A 15,409-nucleotide genomic window follows, 5' to 3' on the forward strand; every position below is an offset into this window, starting at 1 on the left:
TATTTGAGACTGGAAAATTCTAATAGGATGATTTACAATAGCAAGTATTTTGCAACCTTTGCCTAATACAAAGACTATGAAATAATGGCTCTAGGTCTGACATTTAATTAGGATTACATAATAAAATGGTGTTGCTTGTTTGTTCTCATCAGAAATTAATACTCTGTTGATTTGATAACTGCGGAAGACACTAGTTGAAAGTTTGTTTAACTTTTTGTTAGAAAGATTCTTCTTCCATCTTCCTTTATTCAGGGCAGGAAAATGCTAAATTTACTTGCTTGTGCAGAATTTTTGTATCTGACCCTGTCAAACTGTGCTGTCAAAATTGAGAACAAGGCCAGCTTCTCCTGGAGCAATGCAAAAACAGCTAGTCAAACCCAACATCTCCTCCTCTAGGAATTTCATCACTTTTTTGTTTAACAAACTTCTAAATATTTTTTCAGTTTTTCAGTAAAATTGAAGCTGAAACTTTAGCTAAGCTTTTTTCGAAATGCCAACGGATTTTTAATGCAAAAATAATTAGAATGATTTTATGAATACCGCCATTTCCCCCCCGCCCCCGAACCAAAAAATTTTCAGTCCTTCACAATATTACAGATCCTATGATAACACCATGCTTTTGTACCACGCATTTTTGGAAAATTTGTGTCATTTGAGATTTTAGCACTGGACATGATCGCATTTGACTCTTGATTTATAGCAATCTGTCTTCTTTAACCATGAACACAGCACCACAATGCTTCCAGGGTATAATTACTGCTATTTACTTCCCTTTTACAGTTAATGTATTGAAAATATGACCCCACTTTAAGAGAATGAGGGTCTTGCCAGTCTTCCTTGCTTGAATATAGGAAATAAGGCTAGAATTGTTTTAAAAACAAAACAGAGCTCCTAGAAGTACCACAGTATGCTAGAACCTGGCTTATCTTGGTGAACCAAGAATGTGGATCCATTTTAGATAGCAAAACTAAGAAATGTGTTAAAAAACAAGTGCAAGAAGATGTACCAAAGCTTTGATGCCTTTGTCCAGAGTGCACCATTTTGTCTGTGAAACGTTATTGGGAAAAACGGGGCCAAAAATATCCACCGCACAGCTTTTGTGCCCAAGCAGGAGGGGCTCCAGGCGCTGGGGACACCAGGGCTGGGAGGCCGCCGTGCCCTCCCCGCCTCGCTGGCCCGCCCCGGAGACACAGAGAGCGGCCAGCCCAGCCGCCCTGCCCGGCGGGCGGTGAGGCCGCTGGGCCCGGAGGCCTGCGCCGTCCCTCCCGGGGGCTCGTCCCCTGCCATCGAGAAGATGGCGTCACGCCCCAAGCTGCCAGAAAACGTCTCCGGGCCGAACGCGCAGCTGGGGGAAAGGGGCGCCTGCGCCCCAAACACGCGCGCGGCTCCGCCACGGGGCTACGGGCCCCCGACTCTCTCCCTTCTCCCCGTCCCCAGCCTCTCTCCATCGCGCCCCGTCCCCCCGCGCCCGCCCCTCCCGCTCCCTCTCGCTCGCTCTCGCTCCCTCTTTCCGCCCTCGCCTTCGCGTTTCCTGTGTGGGCGGAGGAGGTTTGGCCCTGCGACGCCGCCGTCTCCCAGCGGCTGTGGCGAGCGTCATGGCGGCGGCTCTCTCAATGTCAGCGGCTCTGAGGCACCTTGTCGTGAGGAGCGGGGCCGCCGCGGCCCGCCTGTCCCCGGCCAGGTAACGGGCACCGCGGGCGCTCTGCCGACCCGCCGGGCGGCACCGCCGCAGCCAGGGGCCCGCCGGCGGCGGCCGCGCTCCTGAGGAGGCCGACCCGGGCCTAGGGCTTCGCCGCGGCCGCCTCGGGCGCTAGGCCGGGGGGCGCCGCGCAGGGCCCCGCCGCGAGCGGGGGCGGCCGGGCTGCCAGCGGGCGCCTGGCCGAGGCGTTCCTCCGGGGCTGTGCGTGTCTGTCCGTGTCTGTCCTTGCTGTCTTCCTCGCTGTGACCGCCCGCCCGGTGTCCTTGCGGCGCCCGGAGGTCGGGAGCTGGTCGAAACGGCAGAGGAGCCCCGCCGTGCCCGGCGTGGCGGGCAGCGTTTGCCTCGCTGGCAGGGAGCCGGAGAAGGCGATGGCTCCTACCATCGCCAGCACGGTCTTCCCAGAGGTTTGCACCCCTTTGCCCTATTCTGTACCGTGTAGCTTTTCGTGTCTGTCCCCTCCCCAAGATCTGTTACTTTTTTCAGGGGGTACATAGCTACTGTTTCACTGATTCCTCGAAATAATGCTGGAAATCGTTCTATAATTTTTGGTGGCACTTTGCTGTTTGCTTCTTTAACTCAGAGACCTGTACTGGAAGTCCAGTATGTGACCCAACCTCCAGCTGAAGATGTGTTTATGTGTTTATGTATGTGCATGTCACAGGACTTAGGTTTTTATAAGACTCCCTTTTAGACAGGAGAAAAAGTGTAGTTCAGTGCCATTACCTATGATTTGGAGGGCTTGGTTTTCCATGCTACTTAAATGTTTACATATAAACATACATACAAGATAGTTTCAGTAATTTTTTAAAATCTGGGGAGTCTTTATATATAAACACAGAGAAAGCTGTATGTACACACATATAGAGAGAAAGAAGAACTATGGCCATGCTGGTTTTTCCCACTTTTTATGCTCTGACTGTCCCATCAATTACTGCTGCTTCCTCTCTCTTAAAATGGTACCTGTTTTACAGTGCTGAATATTAATCCTCAGTCTCATAAAAATGCTTTGGAATCTGTCAGTGTGAATTTATGAATTCTTCTGTGCTAATGCAGAAACCTACTGTTCATGTTTGACTGCTTGTTTCTGCCCTTCTTTTAGTCCTCTGTAGTGTTGACACAACTGTTGCCTGTGCCATGTGGTTAATTGGATCAGTCAACTGATTCAGGTTAAAAATAATTTTGTTTGTTTGTTTTAAAGTTTAACCACTCTACCTTTTAAGCAGTTATTCCAGAACAAATAGCAGGAGGTAGCAGAGGCACAAATGAAGAGCATGGAAATGTGAGGTAGGGAATCTTAAGTTGGCATTTTTTCCAGGAAATTTGTTCCTTGAAACAGTGCCTTAGGTTCCTTCCCTGCCACAGAGGAAGACTGAAGAATTAGTGTCCCGTAATATTTTCAGTAAGAGGGAGGTTGAAGATATTTGCCTGAGGAGGACTGGAACTTACGCTTTACATTCCGTGGGAGAATGGCCTGATCATAAATCTGCAGGTTTCTTGGAGAAGAGGCAGGGAAGAGCACTATGAGTCTCTCTTATGTAAAGTTTTACACATCTTTGCAATCATTGCATGTTGGAAGAGTGAGAATAAAATTTTCCTTGGAACAAGGAAAAGATGTTTCAGAATAAGATTGTTTTGGCAGTAGGAAGGAACAGTTAAGGCTGCCATTCATTGCAGAATTTTTGTAAAATAATTAATTATTTTCCTGATGAGGTAGGCACTGAAACTTATATCTGTCCTCTTCTCAGTTACTATTTTATACAAAAAATATTGTTAAGCAGCCTCTACAGTCTTCCTAATTGGAATGCAGAATCAAGGTACATAATTACAGAAAAGGATTCAGGGCTCTAAATTTTAAATTCAGATGTCTTCCTGCAGCTCCTAGTGAGGTAATGAAATTAGACAGAGGTGCCTGGGAGAAAGTGTATCTTTTGCTTCTGTACTTTCTATTGCTTCTTGAAAGCAGCTGTTTCGTTTGTTTTCTTTTGTGGATACCTTTCTTGTATGCCATATAATCCTTTATATTTTACTGGAAATCTAGGTTACTCCAGTATCATAAATTTCAGTAGACAAGTAGATGCCTCAAAGCTTGGCAGTATGCAAGTCCTATTTCTAGCTTTAGTATCTCACATCTCATCTTGTAAAAAGGCGATAAAGGACCTTCCCTACCTCACAGAATTATGAATGGTCTTATAATACAAACGACTTAAGTTTATTTTCCAGGTATAATGATCAGCAACTATCCAAAAGCCTACTTCTTTGAGAAGCCCATGTTTTGCAGCATATCTTGCAGTTGGATATATAGATCCTGTGATACTGGTTTCCTTTCAGAAAAGTATTCTTACAGATATAGTTTGGTGCAAGTACCTTCTTTGTTACGAAAAATTCGGAGTACATTTAAAGTCTTTGTCTAATTTATTATTGGAGTAATCAGTGTATTTGTCAATCTGTAGAAAGATTGTACTATACTGGTATGCAAGACGTGTGTCTTTAAGTAAATATAGGTGTTAGAATTACTAACAATAAAAGTTAACACTGTTCTTAGGAGATGACTGAAGATGATGCTGGAATTGTCAGCTGTGAGGGCATTTGAATGATTCTTCTGACTTTGAATCTTCTTGCATTTGAATGATTCTTCAGCATTATGCTTTTGTTTACTCAGATTTAGAGTAAGGTTTGGTAAAGTTCGTTACAACTAGGTTAATTTACAGTTTCATGTTACTTGCCTAAATTAGTTTATGAGAGTAATATAGCTTATGGTTTGAGCACTGTAGGATTAAAGTTAAAACCTTCAAGCAGTGGTTTTATTTGCAGTGTTTTTTTGCAGATTTTTGCATGTGAAACTTCTCATAGTTCTCCAGTTTTCAGAACTTCAATTACAGAGTAATGTAACTGCCCTCTGATTTTGAAAACAATTCCGAAGATCATTTTCTAGTAGTCACGAGAGATTCTGTTCTGATTTCCGTGAGTTATATTTGGTTTTTACAAATATTATGACATCCTCTAATGCAAAGATTGAATTTAGCAGTACATGTTTAAGCACTTCAAAATGCATGCCCAAGCTGCGTGAGGATTCTGAACTGGTTACTGGTAACGCAACAAAGAAATAAGTGTTTGCTCTAAAGTTACGAGAACATGCAGCAACATTCCTCATATTTTTATGAAGTTCTGTGTGCCTGGTTTAAATCACTGAAGCAGTGGTTACTGAGTCCGTGATTATTCTGTCTGGTGGTGAGCCTAATAGACCATCAGCAGATGGCTTGAGCTGATACAGAAAGTAGAAGTACCTCCTTTGCTTGGATCCCAGTTTTGAAGCTTTCATGCTGTAAGATCTGTCAAGGTTTCAGGAGCTTGAAATTATGTTGAACGTGCTCTTCTGAGTTTGACCTCTTCAGAAGGAAAGTTGCACCTTGTTTGTCTGTCTTACCTAATTACTTCAAATGTTACCTCTTAGCTATCTGCAGCCAAAACTTGATTAAGGGGTATAATTTAAATAATACAGTTGCATTTCTTTAAGTTTCATGTGAATTGGAGGAAAGCAGAGGCTTTGTCTTGGGAAAGGTTGCAGTCTTTGTCTTGGGAAAGGTTGCAGTGTCTCCTTGCATTAGAGAATATGGATAGGTGGAGCTGGAAAAAGAAAACTTCAAACAAATTTCTACTGAACTGGGAAACAGCTGTTTGTTCCAAAACCACTTGTATTTCAGAGAGTCCCTTTATTTCACAAGCTGCTGTGGTCAGGATACGAAGATACTGAATTCCGTTGCAGAAGCAGAGTATTTTGTGGGTGCAGGTGTGATATCTGACCGCACGGTCCCTACGTTTCATGATAATGGATTGTTCTCGTCACTTTTCATTGACAGATGATGGTTCTTCAAAATGTATTACGTTCTTCTTGTAATTCTGTTGTAAAGACTCGGCACGAGAGCAAATGTTTTGCTAGTTCATCATAAATGGATACCTGAGGTTATGAAAGCAAAGAATTATAGACATCTGTGTAGTAGAAAGCCTGTTTTTCAATTCATGCTATATGCTCAAGAGAATGAGGAAACCTGGGATGCCATTTAAATCTTCCTCTTCAGTTATTGTATATATAAGCAAGCCTCCTCCTCAGTAAAAAGAGGGGGAAACCTTTTTTGTGGGAAAATAAAGGATTTAGAAAATATGGAAGAAGCCTGTTTCATTTTCTGTCTTGCTCTTTCATGAATAACAGAGAAAATGTTTATTAACTTTTCCAAAAAAGGGTTTTCTTTCCCCTCCAGATAACTAGCTTACTCTTTTGTGTTATTGTTTGTTTTGTTGGTTTTTTTTTCTTTCTTTCTTCAAAATAGTGTTGGCTTTTTTGTTGCATGTTCATATTAAGCCATATGTTAAAATAGGGCTTAGTAGACTTCCCAGATCTAGATATGGGTGGACCAGAGAGCTACACAAAGATGCGCAAAGCTCTGACTGTATCTGGTTAATAGAAGCACTGTTTAGCCAGTGTTAGTGCTAGCCAGTGTGATGTTTTTGTCAAGTTTGGAATAAGGAGCATGTTGCAGCAGTTGTATTACTATTTCATTCAGCTATAATGCATGTTTGCTACTTACTGTCATATACTGTGCAGGATAATGTACGTATGGTGTTGTCAGGTTCAGACACATCAGAAGCTTTGGTTTTCATTAATAAAAAAATAGTTCTGCAGCATTTAACTTCATGAAAATTAATTCCAATGGCTAATTGCATCTGCAGACAGTACCTGGAATAAAATTTCAAGATAAGACCAGGGGAAAGGTTTTTTGAGGTCTTGCCCTTGCTGGTGGTGTTTATACATAGTTTTTATACATAATTTTGGTTATTCATAGTGGAAAAAGACCTTTTAAAATATATATTTAACTTGAATTTTACAGTTTTATCTTGAATATCTGTTTTATTTTTAATGCATATCAGAGAAAGTACAGTGAATCGGACTCTCTTACAACACAATAGTACAACTATAAACTGAAATGTGGAATAAAACTCCAGGGAGATTTTGATCCTAAGATTGTGGTGACATGGAGCAGACTCAAGGTGAAAGATGTGGAGAGACAAATGGACATAGCGAGGGGAGAAAAACATGAAAAACACTGCGGTTTGTGCACTTAATGAGCATAAGTTTAGAAACAAGACTCCAGGCATCAGTGAGTGTTTTTCTGATCTTGCAGACAGCTTGAAGCAGAAGATTAGGAGAAGTAGATGTTCCATGTATCTAAGTGTGTAATTCATTTAAAACCCATTCCCTTTGACTCTGTCCACACTGTTCAAATAATGATTGTGTGGATAAGAGAGGGTCTAGCAGCCAAATCTTGCATATTCATTGTGTCTGAAAGCATCATCAGTGGTTATTTTTTGTAGTCGCATGTCCTTTGATGACGATCTGGTGTCTGCTTCTGATGAAGGAAGGCCCTCTTTCTCCATCAGTTTTGCATGCTTTGAGGGAGAGAGGAGATTTCTGACAAGTGGGATGACTTGAGTCCTTTTGCAATACTTTATGTAGGATCTCAAAGTTGCTAATCCATCACTACTTGCTTCTGTCCTGTAAGAGTTGATGGGACAACAACATATTGGCTTATTGATGACTGGTGTGTTTTTCATGGATATGCACCTTTATTAAGTGGTCAGAGTGGCTCTGGTGAACCAGAGTGGTGTTTTAGATTTCCTTCTTTGGCTCCTCTGTTTGACATTATGGGAAGTAGGGTGTAGAAGTGCTCCCTGTTTCCTTTAAAATGGAAAGAGGAAGCTTTGGAAAGCCCCTGTGGAGGAATAAAGATATTAGATGTAATGAGACATTAGAGCAGTAGGATGTTGCTGTCAAAGTGAAGAATTCTGTCATGGATTAGAGAAATGAAAAAGTGAAAAATACCATGTATCATGTAGTTTAGCCTTCTTCTAATGTACAACTTATCTGCTAGTGAGCTAAGATCAAGATCGTTCTTGTTCTTAAAATTGTATGGGATTCCCATAATGTTTCTTAAAGTTCAGGTACTTTCAGTATTGGTCGAGGTGAGGAAAAGGATGGGTAGAAAGACGTGGAAGGAAGAGGGGGAGAAGGGGAAAAGAGGTTGGGAGAAGGAAAGTTTGAGAATGGGGGCAAGGGAGAGATGTGTTGTTCTGGAAATGGCTGTTTTTCTAATGTAATTAGGGAGAAGTAAGTGGAGCAGGTGTTATGACACCAAAATGCTCCTGATGAGACTTCTTAAATTGCTGTTCATTATTCGGCATATAACTTGGAGTGACTTATTTTAATTACATTTGGTTCCTTCACTTTTGGAATTAGAAACCCAAAGGAGGAGGAATGACAGCCTTTTCAGCAAGAGAAGGTGTAATAGAGAAAAGCAGACAGGTGTTTAAGCTATATTTGTGTTGAAAGATAACTAGTAAATAAGTGATGTGCTTGCTTCTGCACCAGAACAGCTAAAAGCTCTTCTTACCTGCTCTGTGGCAACTAGCATTATTATATGCTAGAATAACTTTTTCCCTAAATCTACTGATCTGAGAACTTAATAATTTTCTCTCTACTTTGAAAATTTGAAGGGGAGTGGAGAATAAAAACCCAAACCCCCACCAAAACAACAACAACAACAACAACAAAAAACACACAAAAAAAGCCTTGGAGGATAGAGGTGAAATTTGCTGGCACTAGCATCCTAAAACAGAAGGACATAATACTTTTCTTCAGGGATTAAACAGTTTAAAATAGGTTCTGACACTGTGCTTGGAAATGACACTTAACTTTGTTTTCAAAACAAAACCCCAAACTTTTTTTATGGAAAAGGCTCTCATGTTGGTATTTCCTCATATGAAATATTTGGTACCTCAAAGTTTGAGAGAAATGTATTTGTAGAACTTGTAACAATGACTTCAAGCACATTTTTTTGTCAAATAAATAAAGAAATTGATAGAAAGATTATGAAATACCATATGGATACATGGAGAAAGGGAATTTGAACGCCAGCTGTCAATAGATAGAATTTCAAATCTATGTTAACAAAATAATAAAATTTACTTTGGTGGTGGTGGTTTAATATATACCGTTCAGCAGGCTTAACTCATACTGGAAAAATACTACTTTTTGGGTTACAAAAATGACCTTGATGTTGCCTTAATGTAGGTTTGAGCATTATGAGTCAATTAACCTTGTTATTCCATTATACATCTCAACTTGATGCAATATTTATATATGATTGGAAAAGCCCAGAAGACAGTTGGGTTGGGTTGTATTTCTGACTGATAGGAACTGTCACTTTCAAAGCTGTTCTTCACAAAAACAGTCACTATCAAAGTGCGCCAGTGAGATTCAGAAGTTCCAAAACTCAAAGTAACTTGAGAATTTAATTGATACCATGTATCTCAGTAACAGGCTGTTTTGGCCTTTCTCTCACAACTAGACGCAAGCAAAATCGGTATCCAATATTTCCTTTTTTTGGGGAGGAAATAAATGCAAATCAAATCAACAGTAGGAATTATTAGACCAACGTATAGCTCTGTAATAGGTCTTCCTTGTGGCACTGTGGGAAATCTTGCCTATTGTTAAGTACATGTTGATGAATGTTGAGGATGGAAACACTAATTACAGTTAATATGGTTGATATTTTTAACTTTCATCTGCATTCTCAATTTTGAATGTTGCTTTTGCGGATGTCTTGGTATAACTTATTCTATGGACAAATCATGTACTTTGTATGGTAAAAATTTCTCATCATCCTCAACCTTGTGACTGCTTCTGTCAATTTTTTTTTTTTTAAGGAATTTGTGAACTTTAAGCACGCTTGAAAACAGTGTTAGGCATAAGGTAGATTTCTGGAGATATAAAGACAATGTCACTGTTTACTTCTATCTGGGACTAACACACAGTCTTGTTCATAGTTATTATGTTTTATGCAATTCTTTGTGATGCAGGAAAATATCTGTTCTTAAACTTGTGCATTTTTGGTTCTTTTGAGAGTGAACCATGTCTGTTTGCTTTTTTTTTTTGTTTTGTTTTGTTACCATAGGGCCTGAAATTAAATTTTTACTGTTTTGAGAAAAACTAGAAATTAAAGATATCCCACCCTGCCAGGCAGCTATTCGGTTTTCTGCTGTTGGCTGAATTGTCTGTCATAGATGGAATTGTCTGTTGTAAGAGACTGAAATGCTGAGAGGCTTATATAGTTATCAGGGAAGCTTGAACCTACTCACAAATAGTTTAAAAAAAAACCAAGTTTAAAAAAATCTTTTATATTAGTAGTTTCAGTAAATTTGTATAATCCTTAACAGCTTATTGTTTTATACATTTTATCCATGTGCATGTTTTCGTTCTTATGATAATACAGTGGATTTCGATAAGCTTTTTAAATTCTTTTGTAAGAATTTGATTCTGAGTGTGTTACAAAGTATACCTCCAAACTGTCTTAACATCCCATCCTTTATTGTTTCTAATAAAAGGTATTGTTAAACTAGCTGAGGCAAGCTGAACAGTTAACATTACCTTCTTTATAATGCATATTTCCTTATTTCCTAAGAAATGAATGGCATATTTCTGTGTGAGTTTCAAAGTGCAGTTGTTCCCTCCTGGCAGTATAACAGTGTGTTTAGGTACCATTTTGTTAACAAGCCACTTTCTAGTTGCAGTAATTTCTGTCTGTCTTAATCTTCCCTTGACCTGTGACTGATGTTGAGGAAGTAAATTAACTTTTGACTCAACTAGACAGACTGTAGGCAGCTCCAGAATGTGTGTGGGCAAACAATTCTTGGAGCTGCTTATTCTTGGAGTGTTAACATGGAAGATTTCATAAACAGCTTCTATTCATTATTTTTTAAAAATCAGATTTGATATATTTTATATAGAATATTTGAAGACCTATCTTTTATGAAGGTATACTCTGTATGTAAATACTTCTTCTGATGTTGTCATTTGCTATCAGTCTAATGAAGTAATGTTCTGCTAAATATTAGTGATGCCATTTGTATTAAAGTCCAAACCAAAATTTTGTTGGAGAGGGTAACTTTAATTTTTCATTTTTTCTATGTATTTCAGTAGTTTTAAGTAGAGATTTTTATGGCTGTTGCATCTGATGTCAATAATGTTCAGAAGTACCATCTTTCATTATAAAACCAGAGATGTGTTTTGTGGCTATTTAAAGACCCAAGAATAAACAAGTGGTTTACTACTTTCAGTAGAACCACTATATTTTAAATGAAGGAAAAAAAACGCAGAGCACTTCATGCAGTACCTTTGACTGTTCTGTCACGTATTCAAGGAGTATTTGTATGTGCCGTGTAAGTTATCTGAAGGGAAATTCTGCAGCAGTGATGTTTTGTCATATGTCAGTGTTGATTGTGCCTACTGGAGAAAGAGACAAATAATCTGAATGTTGTTGTCTGAACTGGAATTCAAGAATAAGGTTTGCATTTGAAGCACCAGTTTTGCCTTAAGGGTTTATTCCACTTTAGGAAAGAGTGAGCAATAGCAAGGCTAGCAGTCTCCTTTCAGACAACTAATAACTGCTCAGATAGTAAGAATATGAAAAGAGACTAGCAAAAGGAAAGAATGGTATGAGTGGAGGAGGAGAGGATCAGTGTATAAGTAAGAGTACAAGAGAACACACAAATAGGGTAGCTGATGAGGTTATGTTTATTCTAAAAGGTGAGTTCTCCAAAAAGGCTTGTAAGGTGTGTTTACATTAATAAATAGTGATAAGTGGAAAGAAAATGAAGTAAGATAATTATGGAACAACAGGGCACTCAAGCTTTCTTTTAAAGTAAACTTCATTTAAGTAGCTTGGCAGTTTCATTATATTACTTTTGTAACACACAATAATTTATCCGTCATCAATGTAAAGAATTGTTGTCCCAACACTGCAGATGCTGATACAGTACTCTTTGGAAGAAATGACTTTTTTTTTTTTTTTTCCCCCTAAACTAGTGCCATGTATTTGTTACTTGCAGTTGCATGTAGAATAGCAGTTAAAGTTTTGATGTGATAATTTTTTAAAACTTCTGCTGGAGACACTTGCATAGGTTGCTTACATTTTAGCCAACCATTTATTTTAAGCTAAAGACAGATGTGTATTATAGAAGCTAATTAGTCACACTGGTACCCACAACAAAAAAACCTGTATGGTTAGTATCATTTTAAAAAGAGTTAAGATTTAAAGTTGGTCATTTTAGAGAGCCTACGTAAAAATTAAGTCCTGTGCTTTTGTTGCAAAGCAATGAGGCTGAAAAACAAGTGCAAATATATTGCATACACTAGAGAAAACTGAATTTGATAGGAATTAATGACTAACAAAGTGTCAGGGAGCAGCAAGCGCTGGCTGCTCCTGAAGGTAAGACAAGCTGAAAGCTGAGGGTGATCCCAGCAGGGACAGTGCCCTCACTGACCAGCGCACAGTCCCACGGCATCTATACATGAGGAGAGCTGGGTGCTGGTAATAGGGTCCATCAACAGTCCCAGACACAGCAAAGTCATGAGCAAGGTCTAGGGTCTGTCTGGGGAGTCCAGTCAGGAGCAAAAGGAACCAGAGACAGGTTCGGAGACAAGCTGCAACGTGTGTCTGAAGTCTATCCAGGCAACAGGGTCTCAACAGGACTGGAGTCATACTGCAGCTTGGGTGAGGGGTCTAGCCAGGCTCGGAGGCAGAAGCCAGAAGGCTGGAGGCAGGTACACTTAATGATGTTGCTCAGTGAAGGGCTGAAGACCCAAAGCTGAGCTTAAGTGGAGCTCCAGGGCCACAGGCAGTGGGTGTTCATGGAGGCCCTGGGCGAGGCTGGTCATGGCCATTAAGACTTGTTAGTGCCCTTAGAGTCCTGATGTGTGGTCTGACAGAGTTTGTCTTCAGACTGTTAATATTAGAGCACAAACTGATTTAAAAACTCAAATTATATTCTTGCATGTAAGATGGCACCACTAGGATAGCTTCTCTGCATGTAACTCAGTAGGCAAAGATTTACTGAAGTATCATGGGGGTTGTTCCACTCAGGGGTGTGTGAAAAGGAAGTTGGAAATATGTCAACAAGGGAATGACGTGGACAGGCAGAAGAATTAAAAAATAGGCTGTGGTGTGATTAGCGTGTGTGATATAATGGAGGGTAGCTAAGGTACCTGATAACTGTGGAGGGGCAACAGTTCAAAGAGGAACTGAGGAAAAAGGCTTGATGTTAGGAAGGAAATTGAAGAGTAAGGTGGCTGAGATGAGGCAAAGTTGACTGAGCAAGGGTGAAATAAAATCATAAGCAATAATATTAGTTAGATTATCCCATTCTAATCTAGAACAGCTGCTGAGAGCATACAGTTCTGCAAAGTGACCTGCTTCTGTATGTTGCATTCCATTTGTGAGGTATTTGGCTGTCTCTAATTGGCTTTTATGAAGTACTACAAACGTAAATGAATAGCTAGCTCCTAAATGTATTTTTTCATAGGTGCACAGCAACTGAGGCTTACTAGCCAAATAGCTTCATTGACTTTTGTGAACCATTTATAAACCAAGATGTAGTTTTCCAGTAGCACTTTAAAGGATTCTTTTTTGTAGTATAGTTTAGTTCAGTAGTTCACAGTTCAAGTGTTTGAGGGCATTAAATAAGGAAAAAAGTCGCCTTTATTTATATGCCATGTTTCACAGACCTTGCTATTACCTTAGTTTTTTAGAGTAAGTGTTACTTAAGCCTGTAAGTGCAGTCAAATAGAAAGGCTAAATCAAGAGGAAAGGATAGGGATGAAATACAGGACCGTACTATGCCATAAACCAGTTTGCAGACACAGAGGAATCTTTACTCATTTTTTGGTTTAATTTTACATGATTGAAAGGCTCTTGTTCAAAATGCATAAACTTCCCTAAGACAGAGGTGGGTTGTGGAACATTAGTTTCATTCCTCACAGTTTTGGAATTAAACCCTTTGACTTTTGTTGTTCTTACTATAAAGAGAGCACAGTTTTTAGTTATTGTCTAGTTGTATGAATGCCTGAGTGTGTATGTGTGGGGAGAAGTTTGACATTTAGAAGGCACAAACAGAACAAATATGTCACCTGTGCATTTTGTCTTTACTCCCTGCATAACTTTTCCCTCTTCCTTTTTAACTCTATTAGGCTTTCTAACTAGATAATGTAAAATTCAGTTGATAGTTGATATGGGCTGTGCAGCATTTCTAGTGTTACCTGCCTTTCAGCTGACTTGCCTACAAGAGGTTCCACTGGTTCACAGGAAACCTGCTGTTCTCAAATTGTGATTGAGGTTAAATTCTAAGATTAGGTCTTCTGGTCTGGAGAGTAGCATGCAATGAAATTGCTGATCAGCAACTGTACAGGTTCTAGCAGTTCAGAACTCCTGTCACCTGACAGCAGTTGGACGTCTTATAAATTATATGTTCTGTTGCTGTAAAAGCAGTACACCAGATCTCCTTTCATAATGAGTTTTATGCTTTCTACTACAGAAATATTTAAATAATTTTGGGTCATTTTATTCTTAATGTGTTAAGCCCCTCTCTCAAAAGTGTTTCTAGTCTGTTTGCTGTAATCTGGGAGAGAGCGCTGGTTTACTTTGAGTTACATGCATATGGAGGTCTAGAAGCACTGGCATGACTTTGTTCAGAAGTTTAGTGGCAGATAATGGCTGAGTTTATGTCCAAGCACATCAAGAAACATTCTGGTATCAGCCTGGGACTTGCAGAGAACTGTTTCAGGATCTGCAGCCCTCACTTGCTGGTGTGCTGACTTGAACCCAAGCTAGCTCTGTGGATTTTTGCCTGTTCCACAGCTCAAGCTGTTTTTATACATGATGTGTATGCTTGTGCCGTGCATGTACGCACATAATGCTCCTACAAGGCATAGCACTCAAAAGCATGGTGGAGACACCTGTGTAGCTCTGCAGGAGTAGGTTGAGCCCACCTGTGCTTACCTTCTGGTCGTTGCGGAGCCTTCTGAAGGATTGTGCTGGTCTTTGTTGTGTGCCCGGTGGTGTCAGCACAATTAGCTGGCTAGAGAGCAGCTCAAATGGTCCCTGTTTGAGTCAGGGGCAGTGCAGGCTTGGCACTAAGTCAGAGCTAACCTTCCTCATTCCTTGTTGACTCTGAGAAAGCTGTTTAAATGAGGGAAGCTGATGGTGGGCAACTCAAGCCACGTCTTAACAGAACTGACTTTCATCCTGGGGACTTAACTGGAGTGCCAGGAGTGGCTGAAGTGCTCTGGTCCTACGGGAGTTCTGGAAAGACTATGGCTGTGTTTGCATGGTGCTGTGGTTCAGCTGATACCTTGGTTGTCTGTAGATAGGTCAATAGTGTTTTTCCTATCTAATAAAATAAATAATAAAATACTTAAAATAGAACCTAAAATAACTAAAATTGGTTGTTTTCTACTTAATAAAGTATTTATGACTTGAAAATTTAACTCATTTAATATTTCTAAAGGCAGGTAAACTTAACATTTAGCTTTGAAGATGCACACTAAGTTACAAGCGACAAGTCAAATGCTTAAAGTTATTTTCATGTTTATTCAGTGCATTTATATGACCATTGCTTCTTTTCATAATGCAGATTTGCCTAACAGAAAAGCACAATCAGTTCCTGCCCTGTTTTCCACATGCACACCTGGAAAAAAATATTTTGCATATGAACATTTTAGCAAGTAGAAGCACTGTTTATATATTTCTATTTAAATGTTGATCTTTTTTGCCACTTAATACAGAAATTTCAGCAGTTTAGATTAAATAAATTGGTATTCCTTTC

At 39.7% G+C, this 15,409-nt stretch overlaps 1 protein-coding gene across 3 annotated transcripts in view; it reads left to right on the plus strand.

Annotated features, from left to right (window-relative positions):
* The first annotated feature begins 1,303 nt into the window (after window positions 1–1,303).
* Window positions 1,304–15,409, plus strand: part of NDUFS4 (NADH:ubiquinone oxidoreductase subunit S4) — a 49,483-nt gene continuing 35,377 nt past the window's right edge. For 2 of the 3 annotated variants that reach the window (XM_087759842.1, XM_087759841.1), the window contains exon 1: window positions 1,304–1,681. In XM_087759842.1, coding sequence (XP_087615968.1) covers window positions 1,596–1,681 — 86 coding nt within the window. In that variant the 5' untranslated portion in view covers window positions 1,304–1,595. The remainder of the gene's footprint in view (window positions 1,682–15,409) is intronic. The other variant, XM_087759840.1, reaches the window with a different exon arrangement.

The sequence above is a fragment of the Nipponia nippon genome, unplaced genomic scaffold, assembly GCF_047370975.1.
Source record: "Nipponia nippon isolate SJK-2023a ecotype South Korea unplaced genomic scaffold, ASM4737097v1 scaffold_20, whole genome shotgun sequence".
In the NCBI taxonomy this organism is placed as follows: Eukaryota; Metazoa; Chordata; class Aves; order Pelecaniformes; family Threskiornithidae; genus Nipponia; species Nipponia nippon.